This window comes from Anoplophora glabripennis, unplaced genomic scaffold (assembly GCF_000390285.2).
Source record: "Anoplophora glabripennis isolate ALB-LARVAE unplaced genomic scaffold, Agla_2.0 scaffold56, whole genome shotgun sequence".
Lineage (NCBI taxonomy): Eukaryota > Metazoa > Arthropoda > Insecta > Coleoptera > Cerambycidae > Anoplophora > Anoplophora glabripennis.
Genome location: NW_019416232.1, coordinates 874 through 18,672, shown reverse-complemented (window position 1 = coordinate 18,672; position 17,799 = coordinate 874). Strand labels below are relative to the sequence as shown.

Genomic DNA, 17,799 nt, shown 5'->3' with positions numbered 1-17,799 from the left:
TGAGATAATGAAGATTTTGAAAGTAAGAGCGCTTTTGAACGCCCTAATTCAGTTTTCAGAGTGGCCGAGTAGCATTACCCCCACTCCGCCGCCCGCTACAGTTAGCTCACGCCGCGTTCGAATGGTTCAGTTTGACGCACAATTAAAAATGCAGAAGTGGCTAAAATGAACCACAGAATTTTTTTATTGAAAATATGTCTTCAACCTCAACGTCTGTAAGAATGCCCATTGTAGCACTTAAATAGCGGCTTGTGGAATTTTTTGAAAACAAAAAATTATCTCGGTTCCAGAAGGTCGTAGAGCAACGTTTTTTTTTTAAATCGCGTAAAAATGCCAGCAATTGATTACTGTAATAGACATTATCGAGAAATGAAAATCGAAAGATATTCAAGAAAAATGCGACCAAAAATTTTTTACTTTTTTCAGTCATTTTTGGACACTTGAAATGAATAAAATCGTTCACTCTTTTTTGCCACGAAAGTACAACTCTTAAGGAAAAAATGACCCCTGATTCGTTGCTCTACGACTATTCGTCGAGCAAGAAGAACCGATTCTCGAGATGACCTTTTTTTCGTAAAATTGATATAATTAGAAAATTTTTGAATATTTTGTAATTTAAAAAAAGGCACTTTTTTGCTTGCCAAGGGCTACATTTACAGCAAGTCACAAGTTTCAAAACCTTGATTTGCTAAAGATACAGCAAACAAAAAAGTCAATTTTTGACAGCTTTTCGATATATCTCAAAAATATATTAATATTTAAAAATACGAATCAATAAGTTTTTTAATAACTACAACTTTCTCTTTTAACTTTTTTCGATTGGAGTTCAAGTTTTTTTTATTAGCAAAAAACCGTTTCTTTGACTTTTATGAATTTTTTAGGTTAACTTCACCGTTTATGCGCCACAGGAAAAAAACACTATCTTTCTTAGAATTTTTTTCCTATATCACCATATTTTTTGTTTCCAGGTGGTATTTTTTGTAAATTTTACATTAGGCTGTGACAGACTGATTGCACTAAGTATGGGTAGAAATAAAAATGTGCATTTTCAAAAGTGCAGATACACCCCGCTCTTAAAAATTTAGAGCTTACAAAAAATACACGAACATCGAAAATAAAAATCGTATAAATAAAACATAAATGCAATTAAGTGCGTAATTTTTAAATCAAATGTTAAAAAAGGAAAAAGTTCATACAAACGTGTAAACACTTTGTTAAGACATAGAATGTCATATACACAGTCCAGCTGTTAAGTTATAACACTGATTTTATTGTGGAAAAGTGTATGTGCGGTTAACGGAACTACATAGTCATGGAAATGCACATTGAACAGGATGCAGCAATAAAGTTCAATTTTAAAGCCGATAAAACAGCCACGGAAAGTATCAACTGTTATACATGATTTATAGTGGGGAGTGGGTATCACATCTGACTTTGTTCCAGTAGTCCGAGAGGTTTCGTGATGGCCGAGATAGCATGCATTAGAGAGACCCCCCCTGAGCAACGTCACCACCTTTTTCACTGTAATAGGTTGGTTGGCGGCTCAGGTGGATTGATCTCTCTAATGGGAGGATGTACAAGGGGCCCAATGGGGCCTAAGTGCTGTAGCTTTGCTACCCTCCCCACAATTCCAGATTCCAGATAGCATGCACGACAGCGAGAGGATGGGGCATCCCCGCACAAGATGGCGAACAAAGTAAAGCTATGCGTTCTATGCTGGTGTGATCGTAGATCAACCGTCAGAATGTTGGCAGATCTTGTACGATTGATCAACAATCAGATTTCAGCGTAGAGGGCACAGCTTTGAAGTTTTCGTTGGTTGTGTGGGGATGCCCTACTCTCTTTTGTCGTCGTGGACACTGCCTCGGTCATCACGAGACCTCTCAAACCACAGAACACAGTGGGACATGATACACACTCCTCACCATACGCAGTTTATAACATTTGATACATTTCCGTGGCAGTTTTACTGGCTTTAAAACAGAACTTGGTAGCTGTACGCTGTTCAATGTGCATTTCTCTGACAACTTTTTTGTAGTGTATTTATTGAAGAAATAAAAATATAATAAAACTTTATCACCCTGTATCTTAAAAATGAATTATTTATGAATTTATACATATAGTAAATTTTAGAGAAATTCTTATACAGGGTGATTCACAAACAGTGACCAAAAATTAAGCCTCGTATTCTTTGGTGAATTTTAAGGGGAATCTTTCATATATAGGTTTTATTTAGGACGTTTTGTTAAAAAGATACAGGGTGTTAACTTTAAAAAATATTTTTAATTTTGTTAAATAATTTAAAAATTAGTAAGTGAAATCATTTGAAATGGGGCACATGTATTTATGTAAACATTATCCAGAGTCTGAGGTATTTTCCTAAAATTTAGATGCTCCAGTGGCGAAGATACAGGGTATCGGTGGCATATTTTTCTAAATAAAATAATATGCTACTGCTTTACAGTAATAATCATAATATTCCCAGATTTGTCGTTCTATTTTTTACATATTACCACTCTCATGTTTTTTGAAAAAATCCTGATTTTCAAGTAAAATTTGAAAAATAAACTGAAAAAACTTTTACTTAAATGACATGACAAACACTAATCATTTGGTTATTTATTTGAATAAAGAATGAATAACATTAGTCATCATTTTAATGATTTTATTCGAGTAAATTGCTCAAAAATATAACACAGGCACGACATTTTTTTATTAACGAAAATGTAATTTGTTCAAAATTTATTATTGCTTGAATCTGATGAAAAGCATTATTTATTCTTTCTTTTAACAGCTTAGAATGTCAAAATTGCTATCGCAGCCTACTGTGTAATTTTAAAGCGCATTTTATTCGAATATCGATCTAAGTGTTTTCGGTTAGTTTTTTAAGTTTTACTCAAAAATCAGGCTTTTTTCGAAAAACGTAAGAGTAGTAATTTGTAGAAAATTGAAAGACGAATCCGAAATATCATGGTTGTTCCCATAGAGCAGTGGCATACTATTTTATTTTAAAAAATATGCACCGATACCCTGTATCTCCGCCACTGGAGCATCTAAATTTTAGAAAAAGGCCTCAGATTTTGGACAATGTTTACATAAATACATGTGCCCCAATTCAAATTATTTCACTTACTAGTTTTTAAATTATTTTAAAAAATTAAAAATATTTTTTAAGTTCAACACCCTGTATTTTTTTAACGAAATGTCCTAGATAAAAACTTTATACAAAAGACTTCCCTTAAGATTCACCAAAAAATACGAGGTTTCATTTTTGGCCACCGTTTATGAATCACCCTGTATATTAAATGCTACAAGTTACTGTCGCCTCCACACTGGTCCTGAAAAATAGGCATTTTGAAATATTAAAGGATTTCTTCATGAGCCTTGCAGCGCAGTGTCCCACGATTCCTCCTTTTTTCAATTAAAACAGATTTTCCATGTTTTCTTGGATAAATTTTCGTTTTTCTACCGATCCTGCACCAAAAACGGCAAATTTCCACTGCGGGAAGAGAGATAAAACCCAAAGGAATCATTATTTTACCAGTTGAGGCCTTCGGGGATGATATTGTGATGAGAAAACAATTTGAACATTTTAAATTTTGTGTTTACACCTATGGAGACTACTCACCGACAGGCCACCACAGCTCAAAACTGCGAAGCTGAAGGTCCACGTTTCAAATCGTGAGGTCGATTTTTTTTTTTGAAAAACGTTATTCTCGGCTGTTACATACAGGGTGTTTAAAAAACTAAACAATTTTGTAATTATGGGACGGCGGGAAGTGCAGCACGCAGTGTGGTCCAAATGCAGCAGGCACGGGCGAAAGGTCAAATCGGCAAACGCCAATTGGAACCTTTCTAGTACATATCTTAATTCATGATATTACGCCATTTCATTTTCATACATTCAATATATTTTTGCAACTTACGACTCTTTCCTTACTGCACCTTGAAAATGAACATAAATAACAAATACTTCCTTTAAATAAATTAAATGTATCCCGAACGACGTCTTATATGGTTAAGGAGTGGATCTGCTACCGAATGCAAAAGAAAAATATATAAAACAAACTGATTTGGGGAATGAGAACAAACAGTGGAACGAATAACAAAGTTGCCAGGCCAGCGTTGCCGGGACAATATGCGTACCCCGCTGAACCAGGCAGATATTTTCTTCGTCCAGCTGGAGCCGGAGCCTACCTCAGGAGCAGCCCCGTTATTAGTATCCATGGGTGTTTCCGTTTCGTTCTGCTGCTGTTCGGGCGATTTCTGCTGGTTCACTTGTGGTTCCTTCTGCTGTTGCTCCTCGGGGCTTTCGGGTTCCACCGACTCTTTGGCCTCGTACATCGATGCGCTGGATATCGTCATGATCCCGTGTAGATTCACCCTGACCTTCACTTTGACCTTTTGGGGCTTCCCTTCGGTATTTGGCCTGATGTCCTTGATAAACCAGGTGCCTAAAAACATTTTTGTTTCTGTTGTAATGATCACCAAATCGGTGGAAATTTGATAAGTTTCTACATCATATATAGAGTGTCCCAATTTAAAGGTCAGTAAAATAGTAAGTACAAAACAAATGAAGTTCAAATCTTGTAGAACCTACACCAGAGTTCCAAAAAAGTAGGCTGTAAGTCTCATAAATAAATCAAAACACAATTTTTACAAGTTGTTAATCTGATAAAATAATTTTGTGCATTCTCTGCATAGAAATTGTAATGTGCTGTTCATTTCCCATAGTGTACCAATAACATATCAGCCTGAGTGCACGCACTTAGAAAATGAAAGCGACGCATAGTTTTATTTCTCGATTTGTCAGTTTCCAACTTAGTCGTTTCCTTTAGTGTCATATGCGTGCATGTGTGAAAAAAGATATTTGCATATTTTAGTTAATCAAGTGTGTTTTTAAAAATGAAATCATGTGTGAATGTTAGTGGCCAATCTATTTAATAATCAAAATAGTTATAATGTGAATTTAATGGGTCAAGACTGCGTGATAACGTTTAGTTATTGTACGTTAAAATGTGTAGGCATATAAAAAAAAAAAAAACAAAATATGATATAGGGATAAATTGACAATGACGTTAAATATGCGACTTGTAGAAAGATATACAGATTTTATTTTAAAAATATATTTCCAACTACGGAAAAATTAATTCGCAATCGCACAAGAGAAATATTTTCCTTAATTGTCCCAGAGTTTTAAGAGATAATTCTATTTTTCCATGGTCGACACTTTAACTATTACTGAGAAAAAATGCATTTTACGTTTCGAGGTAACCAAAAACAGTTAAGTTTAATTTTTTGGAAAACTACAAATAAAAAAGTTTTGAAAACAATGTCTTAGCATTACAATTTTCTGCTCGAAGTCAAATATTCTTGACTGACAAATAAATTCCTTATTTTTTTCTGTTTAAAACCTAATAGACTTACCTATATTGTGTTCTGGGTATGGTATATTTCCAGAATACTTTGCCCTAATGGAGAACGGTTCCTGCCTGTAAAACGTCAACATTTTGGAAAATGGGATGGCATGGTTCTTTGGGAAAGCCTCAATCTCCCCTGCCGATTCACCACCGGGACTTGCATCCCATGACACGACAATCGGGTAGTTCTAAAATTAACGCTTTTTTACATCGCAACCAAATGATAAATAACTAGAGTTCACTTTCGAAAACAGTAAATCTTAAAACGCACCTGAACGTCAGTCACACTGAAATCTCGAACCCTAACCGCCGGGGACAGGATAGCGCACTGCAAAGCACATCCCCTGCTTACCGCTTCATCTTGGTTGAGAGTGGTACTAGGAACATTTTTGAATACTTTTTCAATGAGCTGTTTGAGGGCGGGCATTCTACTAGAGCCACCAACTATTTCAACGGAATATATATCGTCTATGGATAAGCCTAAAAATATATACATGTGTATTAATTATAAATATACGCAATAAAGTTGTAAATATTTTTTTTACAATCAATAATTAAAATACTGTCACTTTATTGTTTACCACACAACAAAATGTAAAAAATGTGTCATAAATTGTAACCAATAAAATTTGAACTGATAAATTAAAAATTTTGCATGCCATTTCTCGCAATTTACATATTAACCCTTTCACTGCGCAATACGTCTGAACGTAGCTACCGTGACGTGCGCGAAAGTTTATCGCGTGCGAATATATACGTCTGGAACAGTTAGACCACTTATAGTTTTACATTATGTTGTGTTAAATTACGATTTACGATAAATTTTACGATTTTATTTTGAATAAAATACAGTATATGTACTAAATAGAAAATGGAAGAAATATGAACAATCCTGGTATTATTACCAGTACCTCTTTCCATAAAAATATTTGTCACAATCGGTATAAGCTCGCCCGCAAAAATTCGCCTTACCAATTGCAATAACCGAGTCACTAATGCGCATGGTTGCGAATAAATACGGTTTGAGCAGCCTGATCCAATTTAACTATTCATGCGAATTAATCCGTCTGGAGCAGTTTGAGCCCCATAAATTTTTAGCGAATATATACGTCTGGAGCAGTGAAAGGGTTAAACTTAGTTTTAATTGAACAAAATGATAGAAAATAATTACAATATCTTGAATACAAATAAATACGATCTACGGAAGTCATTTAAAAAATTTTTGGTTTTTTAGTTACAAGCCTTCAAAGTTGTCAAAAGTAAAACTAATTTAATTAATAACTTCATAACCCTTTTACCGATCGCTTTAAAATATGGCACATTTATTTGGACTATTATAGCAACACTGTAAAAGTCGTTTTATTTATTATTTTTAAAAAAATATTGTTACAATAAATAAAACGACCTTTTCAATGTTGTTGCCCGTTTAAAAAAAATACAACCACTGTAAAAATGTTAACCGCTAAAAGGAAGAGGCAAGCGGAGAAAACTATTACCCAGTACATCGATTTGACTAAAACTTTAAGAAATAACACGAAATAATAGTTCAAATAAATGTGCCAAATTTGAACGCAATCCGTAAAAGGGTTATGAAGTTATTAATTAAATTAGTTTTATTTTTGACAACTTTGAAGGACTGTAACTTAAAAACCAAAAAGTTTTTATTTAACTTTTTTTACGTAGATCGTATTTATTTATAGTCATGAAATTTACGGACACTCAGTATGTACCTCCTAAGATCAAAAATGCAACAGGAAGAATAACTTTTAATTTGGTGTCAGAAAAAAAAATACTACCATACTAGAAGCAATATAATCCCTTTGTGACACGGTTTATGGAAAAAATATTACAAATAATCAGAAAATGAATTTGTTGCTTATTACTGACTTAAATCAAGTAAAAAAGTTGGCTGCATTAAAAAAAAAACGGAATTAAATAGAAACCTAAGATGTCAAATATTTTCTCAAGGGCGATATCTGCAAATTTTTTGCAAAGCCCTCAACGAAATACAATTAGTAAAAAATAAGGCACATTCTGCATGTTGATTATTGTAAATTCTGTAATTTAATACGAATTTCCGCGAGTGATCGAAAACTTATCAGAAAAAAATGTGAATATCATCAAAGACAAAAAAATCTATTCTAGTACAGTGGAGTTCTGAAGGGCGCCGTTTTTAAAATAACGAGTGTTAAAATTGCAAAAGAAATTGGCATTATTTCATAAATTTCCTGTAGTGATGTTGAATTTAGAAAATAAAATTTATCATGAATCTGTACTTTGTCAGGTTTTTAGATGGGTGTAACAAGTGGCTCCTCCAACCTATTTTTTTTTTTCAGATTAGTCCTGAATCACCCTGTACATTATATGTTATTTTAATTATTAGAATTGCAGATCTCATAGGCGTCACAAATTAATAAAAATGAATGTAAAAGATATCGAGGACAAAGAATCTGTATTAGCAGTTAGTATTTCCGAATCAGACAAGACAAATTCACTGGCGCAAGTAATACCCAAGAAAATTGTAACGATTACTCGTTTTATAGAAAATCCATTATTTAAGTCCTAGAAAGGAAAACATATTAACACATTTACTCTTAACTGATTCATTGCAGCTTGCAATTTTGCATATTATACCATTGATCGACCACGGGCACACAATGTTCTTACAGTCCCCTGTACCCGTAAATCGTAAAGTTCTTATTCATTTAAAAATATAATAAATTCGAAGTATACTGGTAGTTCGTTTTCTTTCCCAAAATGATAAAAGAAAAGTAGTTTGGATATCACGGAATCTATTATAAAGAAAAATTGAATAGTGAAAGTCGATATCTTAATTATTTTCAGAAATACATCATCTCCGGAGATGATTTTGTCATAAAGTTCTTCGATCAATATGTCACCGTAATTGAATCACAAATACCACTCATACACTTGAGCTCTTTTTAAAGCATGTTCTTTTCAAGCTGTAGACAAAATATCGACCACGTCCGATGCACTTTTACCGAGCAGAAAACAAAATTCCAATGCCCAATGCTGTTTTCGAATATAAACCATTTAAAAAATGTAAAAACTGTCTCAAGAGCTCGCTACAACCGTCTCAAGCCACACAGCTTAACAAACCGACTCAGAGGGGTTACGTAACACCCATCCAGTGGCAGGCTTCCGAACTAAAAGAGCGGCGCCCGCAGTGATTTTAGACGAATTATTTTTGTGTCCTCCCTCGTTCTGCCTTTTATATAGAACCCAGCAGTTTTTCAATTATACAAACTTTTATTTTTTTAAATAAATTTTGTTTCAAATGATGTATTATACATATTATTTAAAATGTTTTTCAAAGCATAAACACCAAAAATCTTTTTCATTGATACATTCATGGACCCTTAATTGCATCAAGAAACAGTTAAATAAAAAAAATATTTTACTGTTTATTCCTTTAAAGAAATCTTTTGTGTAAATTTAATTTGAACGTGGAATTCAAAAATAAAAAAATATATATGGTTCCATTTAAAATAATATGAATTTACAATATATCCGAAGACCCAGAAGTTATGGAACATACCGCATATGTAAAATCTGTAAAAAAAAAACTAAAAAAATCGATACATATTTATTATTTTTGTCTTAAAATGTTCAGATTATTATGAAAATTATAGTAAGTTACCTGACTCTTCTAAGCACTGTCGTAAAGTAACTTCGACCCTCTGGAACAAGTGACCAGCAAGCGCCTCCATGTCCGTCCTTTTCATATCACCAGACACATCCTTATCATTCATGAAACATTCTATATTTAATGGCAAGGTAGTTGAATTTGCCGACATCTGCTTTTTAATCTTTTCTACCTCAGCTAGTAACCTTAAAAATGCTCTGAAAAGTTCTCAATTAATAACCAATAAAGGAATGGTTATTCTTATATATTCTTACCTTGGATTCGATTTTGCATCGATATTATACTTGGTCTGGAACTGTTTGCAAAAATTCTCCGCAATGAGCAAATCGAAATCTCTTCCACCTAAATTCGGATCAGAAGCAGTAGAAAGCATCCTTAATTTACCCTTGTTAAAAGCACAAGCGGATACTTGCAGCGATGAATGACCGCAGTCGACGAAAACAACATTGCGAGGTTTTTCTTCTGGTGCTGGGAGATCCTGTTTATAAATGCCGTAAGATAATGCTGTGGCTGTTGTCTCGTTAAACAACCTGAGAACATTGAGACCTAAAAAAAATTGAAGTCTAGTCTAAAGGTACGCCCTAGATCCTTAAGTATTCATGGAAAGCATATTAGATTATATCTAAGAACGTGTAATGTTAATTCTACTAATTTTATTAAAATTTTCGAAATAGATAAATTGTCGAAAAATAATCTATTAAATAAAATGTATTTGAAAAAGAATGTTACTCTGAAATATTTTCCAGACATTTTCCTATCCTGGAAAGTTTATAAAATCTAATAACTAGTCTAATCTAACTTAAGGTTCATCCTTTAACTTTTTATTAGTGTAGAAAAAGAAAATTGCAAATGCCGTTATTATTAGTGTGTGTATATTCTTTAAAAAAAATAAATTATTTTTTCAAAATTATTTGAATATATTTGAATTGGCATAATACCTTTATAACAGAATAAAAAATGATTGAATTTTTTTACAATAATAAATATTGGGTATATATCACACCATTTCAGTTATTTTATAGTGACACCAACATTTTTATTAAATATAGTTATTAACCAGGTTTAGGAGGAAAATTAACCTATTTCTTGTAAAATGAGCAAACTTTGGAAGAATAATAATTTTTGTATTTTGTCGGTCACACCAATTTTTTTTATTCGATTATTATTTTTACAGGCACTAGTCAACCCTAATTTCTACTTAACTGATAAAACTAAAAAGCTAAAAATACATTTAGAATATGTGCCTTTAGTGCAAAAAAAACATTTGAAAAATTTTATATATGGGAAATACTTTAAAAAAATATATTTTCTTGATAAACCTGTAACACCCGTACATATGACTTAGTCTAACAAACTTCATTATTTTTTGATACCTGCAATTTAAGGAATTTTTTTCTAAAAATCGCAGAATGGGTACCTTAATAAATAGAACGCAACATCAGTACAAAAATAAGTGTTCGATTCAAATGACACCGCATTTTAAAATGAATTAAAGTGGATATGGGTCATAAATTATCCCCTCTTTCTTCACTGTACACTTCTCCACATTATGATAAACTGCTCAACTATAAAATAGCAAATAAGTAACTGGCAAATGTCCAGTTAACCTGTTTTTGACCAATCATTAGAAAACTATGAACTCTATCATTAATTATTCAAAGAGTCTGACAATTTCTAGTATTTTCTAATTTGAAATCGACATTATTTCTGTCCACGAAAGAACATAGGCATAGGTATTATGAGAGAATTTAAAAAGAAAATCAAATAAATATTTGCTCAGCAATAATATTTGCAGTTTTTCTTTCAAAATGGAAACTTTAAAAGACCTTACTTTCATTCATAAACTGGTTTTCTGATGTTTATTATATTTTCAACTTACCTGCAATAGTTGCAGAATCCAATAATGCTTTCCGTTCATTGTTGGTGAAATAGGAGGGTACTGATATAACACAGTCATTTATAGGAGTTTGTAAAGCAATAGCTGCTACATCTTTTAACTTGGTAAGTAACATTGCTAAGCATTGTTCTGGTGAAAATATGTGTTCTTCATTTAAATAATTTACCTGAAATACCAAGGTTCCGGATGTCAGTAAAAATATTTCAACTCTTATTTGCTATACCATTTCACATTAAGTTAGCTTATGATCCAAAAATTTGGTATAATTTTAAAGATGTTTATTTTTTATTTATCTTGTGGTTGGGCAAAAATAATTCCATTAAAAAAAATACAATAGTCGACTGATCCTTTCGATGCAAGGGTTGGTTTAATAGGCGACTTGCAATCATTTTTTTTTTTAATGTCTAGAAATAATCTGTAACTTTATATAGTCACATAAATATTAGGAATCTCTTAAAGGTTGTTAATTAATTATTAATTTGGCACGTACAATAAACATTTTAATCGGGTTTGCTGCCACACTAATTAATGATGTCATTTAGTGTGATTGAGAATTGAGACAATGAAAAACAGACACAGGACAGTCTGGCAGCAGGAACATAATAAATTCCCCCCATTGTATTTCTTTAGATTAGGTTCATCTTATTGGCATGAAAATTATATATAACTACACAACAGATTGCTGAGATGCAGGTTATGTTCTGGGTCACACTAAATGAGGTCACAATGCGTTCTTGATCACGTGACAAAATTTAAATTTTTACATAATGTTAAAGGTCTTTATCTAACATATAGCATTAAAGAAATTATTTTTTTACACTGTTAATTGTCGTCACTTATACATTACAAGTACATATATGCAGTTCCAAAAGAAAAATTAAATTTTCTTACAACCCGCCTACTGGTTTCTAGTTTCTTCAGCAACAAAAGGCAACAAAACACCTAAATGAATAATGAAATTGTGGCAAATAGTTTTAGACCATTTTTTTTTCTCGTTATAACATTTCTTGAGAATTCCAAGGTCTTCAAAACTGTTTTCATGACCTCTTAAAGGATTATTAGTCTATGAGTTGCACCACACTAAGCTATATATCAACTTTTACAAGAGATAATTTGACTTATTAGATTGTATGGGAAATATTTTCATTAGTACTGTTGTAAAGGTAAGAATGTTGTTCATAGAGAATATTCACAAATGTTTGCATATGTACAAATGTTCCCTTCAAAACCACAAAATCAAAACCCTTTTTTCAAATTTCACAGCCATGCCGCACTTCAATAACTACTTCTTTAATACTGCTTTTATAAATATTCAAAAAGAGGGAGCTCTGAAGTGCATTCTCAAGATAATTGAAGAATATATTGGGAATCTGCGAGAATAATTAAAATTTTCTCATCATTTTCAAGAAACATAAAAATATCTTATTTCTTAATTCTCTAACAATTGGGTGCCCTTTGGAGAGGAAATGGAGGACAGTCAACTCCCCCCCCCCCCCCAAAAGTGCGGTAATAGTTAAATACAGGCACAGCAGTAAATATAGAAAAAAATCTCTATACCATGATACCTGCACTGACACCATAAATGATTCTAAATAGTATCTTTTTTTACTACCTAAAAGGAAATTATATATATGATATTTTACATTTGTCCAACCTTCCTAATTTCCGAATTAATTACACCCATGTGTATGTTTTATTAAAATTTGCTTCTGCTCCTTATACAGGGTGTCCCGAAATTCATGCAACAAAATTTGGTCATAGATTCTTAAGACAAATTTAGGGGACCCGTATTTTTTCTTTTTGCCAACTGGCCCCCTCATTTGGAGTTACAGCCCCCTGAAATCTGCCCCTAAGAAGTCTTTTTTATATATCAAAACCTTGTTGTATGAGAATCACTAAATTTGGTACACAGAGGTTTTATGACATGTGGAATCTCAGTGCTATGTTTTTTGGCGAGAAACCCCCTTGAGACACTTTTTCGTGGGCCCCCTTGTCTTTGGAACCAGAAAAATTTGGTCGCAAATTTAATTTTTTTTTTAATTATTAGTTAGCTAGAAAGCCATTGAATTTAGAAACTTTTTTGTGTCTTGATATTTGTTTCGTAAAACGCAATGTTTTTGAGGAAAATGGTGTATCACGATATGCATTTGATCACATTCTGACATTTTTCCCGAAAACATTGCCTTTTACGAAAAAAGCATGAAGAGACAAAAAGTTTCTAAATTTAATGGCTTTCTAGGGGACTGATAATTTTTAAAAAATTTAAATATGCAACCAAATTTTTTTGGCTCCAAAGACAAGAGGGCCCACCAAAAATTGTCTTAAGGAGGTACCAAATTTAGTGATTCTCATACAACAGGGTTCTGAGATATAAAAAAATGATTATTCTTAAAGGCAAACTTCAGGGGGCTGTAACTCCAAAAGAGGGGGCCAATTGGCAAAAATAAGAAATACAGGTCACCTAAATTTGTCTCAAGAATCTGTGACCAAATTTTGTTGCATGAATTTCAGGACACCTTGTACATAAAAATATAATCAATGTAAAAGAATATGTCAAAATGGAATAAAAATAAGCCTCAAACAAACCACAATAACCACAACAACAATGATAAAAATAAAAATTACATATCTGTATACTTTAAAAAATATAAGCATTATCAAGGTGTAAGTAACTATGAGAAAAGAATTTTAAATACCATTTATATACAAAATTAATAATGCGAATTACAATAATGAGTGTTCTGAATTAGAGACAGGTTCTTTAAAATAGAAATATATTGGAATAGAGAAATAAAATGATTATTGTCGATTAGCAAAATGTAATCATCACTACCATGAACATCATCATCATCAACACCCAACATAAGGAATCTACCAAACCCATTTAATTTCCATTGTTGGTTTAAATACAATCAAATACAATACACAGAATCAAAATAAAAAATCCTTATCAAATGTTAGGTCCATATTTGGAAAAATAAATATAGCTATTATACCGGGTGTTTCATGAAGTTCTCCCGGCACTAATAGAGGATGTTCCTTGGGTTATTTCTAGAAAAAAAGTATATATAAACATGTGTCCGATTTGCTTTACTTTGTGAGCTACATGAATTTGAAATTTAAATGTAAAAAGTAATAATCAAATTTGTTGCGTTACGTCTCGGCGCGCTACGCATTGGTCAAGTGTGCTCTGACGACATTTGCAAGGTAAAATGTTATCTAGGTTACTGTCAGTTTTGACAAGCTTGCAGTTTAGTGTGAAGATTCAATTTTGCAAATTCGCGAACAATGCCTTTTAAGTTTACGACTGCTGAGTATGCCGATATGGTGTTTGTTTTGGGTAATTGCGATGGAAATGCTACTCTAGCTTCACTGGAATATCAACGGCGTTTCCCAAATCGTCGCATTCCATCCCCGAAAACGTTTACCACAACTTTTCATGCACTCAGAGAAACTGGTTCACTTCCAAGTGTTCGCATTCACTACGAACGGGTAAGTCAGCAGAGTGTTGTAGAAGAAGAGAATATCCTTGCTATGGCCGAGCGTAATCCCGGTGTTAGTACACGACGGATATCCACGCCTTTAGTGATTCCCAATACCAGGGTATGGAGAACATTAAACAAGAATCTGTTGTATCCATACCATCTACAGCGTGTTCAACATCTGGAGCCAGAAGATTTCCCTAGGCGGGTAGAATTTTGTCAGTGGTTGAATAATAATAGGAATTTGTATCGCTACATCTTATTTACGGATGAGTCACAATTTACCAGAGACGGTATCAACAACACCCATAACATGCATCAATGATCGGACGTCAACCCTCATGCCACCGTAGAAAGTAATTTTCAACGTAGATTTAGTGTTAATGTGTGGTGTGAAATGTTATATTTACTATTAAAGGTCGTCTTAATGGACCAAAGTTTCTACAATTTTTAGAGGAAGAACTCCCGCGATTGCTTGAAGATGTACCTCTGGCAAGACGATTAAGAATGTGCTTGCAACATGATGGAGCTCCACCTCATATTTCCCGAATTGTCACTGCTCATAAATGAGCATTACTCTGGTCGCTGGATCGGTCGAGGTGGGCCACACATTTGGCCAGCTAGGTCTCCAGACCTCAATCCGTTAGATTACAACATGTGGGGTTGGATGAAGAATTTGGTTTATCAAGAGAAAGTGGAAACACGCGAAGCTCTAATCCAAAGAATTGTTAATGCTGCAACGCAAATAAAAGAAAAGCACGCGAATATTAGAAATGCAACGCGAGCAATTCACAGGCGTGCTGACAAATGTATTGAAGTAGGAGGTGGAATTTTCGAAAACCTTAAATTAAGAATGTATGTATCACTATTACCGATGTTCTAAAAATAAAAATGAAAATTAATTTCCATTATTTTTATTTTCAAATTCGTGTAGCTCAATAAGTAAAGAAAATCGGACACATGTTTATATGAACTTTTTTCCTAGAAATAACCCAAGGAACATCCTCTATGAGTGCCGGGAGAACTTCATGAAACACCCGGTATACCACAATGAAACAAACATGGTAATAAAAATATTCTTAAGCCATGGCACAGATCAAAAAAAACAGAAGTTTGTAATTCTGAATAATGGGGTCACACTGGAGTTCTTAGGAATAACAAACATTAAAACAGTGCATAAAAAACATTAAAATCAAAGAAAAATATTCTGCAATAAAAAGGAGTTCTTTCAATCCCACCTTGAATATTGCTAATAAATGTTTGTATTTTAGTGTATTAATTTTGAACTCCATATTACATTATATATTATATTTGTCAATCCAAACTTGATGAATAGTGAATATCAAATAAAGGTACTACCTACTTCCCGATGATAAATATCTGTAAACATATTATAGCAGTTACATTTTACTTATTGCTGCCCATGAGGATATCTTAATCTAAAAGCAGCACACATTTCCAAATTATTACTATGTAAAATGTTCCAAAGAAAGAGTATTCATACTTATTCTTTTATAGAATACTTCCCTTACTAGTTCGCTTACAACTACATTTCACAATATTTGGTATATTTACATTTAATAAATTTGACCCAGCTTTTTTTACCATTTCTTCTACTCTACATTAAACCATACTATTAAATCATTTATGAAGGAAAACTCTATTCAAATCTAGTATTCTATTTAAAAAATGTACTTCAGTTTAGTCAGTTTCTCTTTTTTTGGGACAATCTGTATAATAAATAGTAATAATTTTAAAATGTTATAAGAGACCTATCTGAGAAATTGTATCGAAAATAACTATACTAAGATACAGATATAGATATTGATTGATACGATACAATTACTAGGTATTACTAATATTTATAATACATCTTGATAGTCGAACCTATATATAAAAAACGGTATTATAGTAACTTTTAACATATCAGTCGAGTACAAATGTGTTTAAAAATTTCACTTATGTAGTAACAAAAAAATATAGTTGTTCGACTTAGATCCACAATTTTACGAGAAGTTTTTTTTTAAGTTTACGTAGGTCCCCACATAAAATATTTTTCACTCACCTTGATACCTATACTTCCATTTTTTTCTTCCACTACTGAATATGGTAACATTTTTATTTCTCTTTGTACATGTGGATCTCTAAATTTTCTACCTAACAATCTTTTTAAACCATAAACAGTATTTTTCATGTTGGTAACTTGCTGATTTTTTGCAGCTACTCCAAGAATACGATTCTTTCCAGAAAAAGCAATACATGATCTACAAATAATATTATATAAATCAAAATATAATCGCCCACTAGATATGAGTAACTGCTCTTATTTGCCTCCTAATTTGGGACAAATATGAAAAGCATTTAAAGACAATCAAGGTTGTTTAAAGACGTCAAAAATTACAAAAGTATTTTGTAAATATTTTTAAATTATGTTCACAAGAATTAACTTACGGTGTAGCTCTTAAACTATAATCGTTTGCAATAGTTTCAATTCCTCCTGCCTTCGCAACGGCTACATAGCAGGACTCGTTTCCCAGGTCAATTCCTATCACAGACATAGCGGCCATCTCCTGATTTTATTAGGGATACAAGCACTAAGACTGCAGAACACGTTTTCGGCTTCTAACCACAAAATTTATTACTTTTAAAAATATATTTCGCTATTCACGAACAGTGTACCGGCACACCGAACTCTGTAGAAATAATCACGAAATAATTGTGGCTGAAATTGTCTGTCCTTCTCTTTTGCCGCATAATACCAACACCAGAATAAGATATGTAACTGTTTCTGGAATATTCCAGAAAGTGTGCATCTCTGTTTTCCTAAAGTAAGTAAATTGTTGCCGAGAAGGAGACACCAATTAAGGGTGACAGAAGATATGGCAACCTGTCACTGCCAAAATGAAAAAATTTAAACCAGTTTAAAACGTATCACACCTATAAACGAAAAATAATATTAAAGGGGTGTTGTATGTCGCAAAGGTTGAACCTGAATAACATTAATATTGTTCATGAAATATTTAGAATACTTACCCATAATACCATAGATATGTAGATATATATATCAAATTATACCCCTACAGGTAGGTTACACTTTGTCATTAAGTTTAATTATAAAAATATTTTTATGTTATACCTTTGTTCTTATAAAATGTACGTACTTATACCTATCAAAAAGTATTATAAAATGGGTATATTTTAAAATTTATATAATTACGATTTTTGTTCAAATAAAAAATTATGGAATTTAATAAGGGTATATTACTTCATGATTAATGTATTAAATGCAGAAATCCTATGTATTTTCTAATTGATGATGTAAGAAATATTCAA

General features: G+C 32.5%; 1 protein-coding gene across 2 annotated transcripts in view; it reads right to left on the bottom strand.

Moving 5' to 3' along the window:
• LOC108903657 (heat shock 70 kDa protein 4) overlaps positions 1-17,523 on the bottom strand; it is a 30,030-nt gene extending 12,507 nt beyond the window's left edge. Inside the window, exons 1-8 of one of the 2 annotated variants that reach the window (XM_018705902.2) lie at positions 16,918-17,523; positions 16,532-16,730; positions 10,967-11,150; positions 9,342-9,633; positions 9,082-9,284; positions 5,692-5,900; positions 5,428-5,608; positions 4,147-4,454 (exon numbers count right to left, since the gene is read on the bottom strand). In XM_018705902.2, the coding sequence (XP_018561418.1) occupies positions 4,147-4,454; positions 5,428-5,608; positions 5,692-5,900; positions 9,082-9,284; positions 9,342-9,633; positions 10,967-11,150; positions 16,532-16,730; positions 16,918-17,033 (1,692 nt within the window). In that variant the 5' untranslated portion in view covers positions 17,034-17,523. The remainder of the gene's footprint in view (positions 1-4,146; positions 4,455-5,427; positions 5,609-5,691; positions 5,901-9,081; positions 9,285-9,341; positions 9,634-10,966; positions 11,151-16,531; positions 16,731-16,917) is intronic. The other variant, XM_018705903.2, reaches the window with a different exon arrangement.
• Positions 17,524-17,799: the final 276 nt, after the last annotated feature.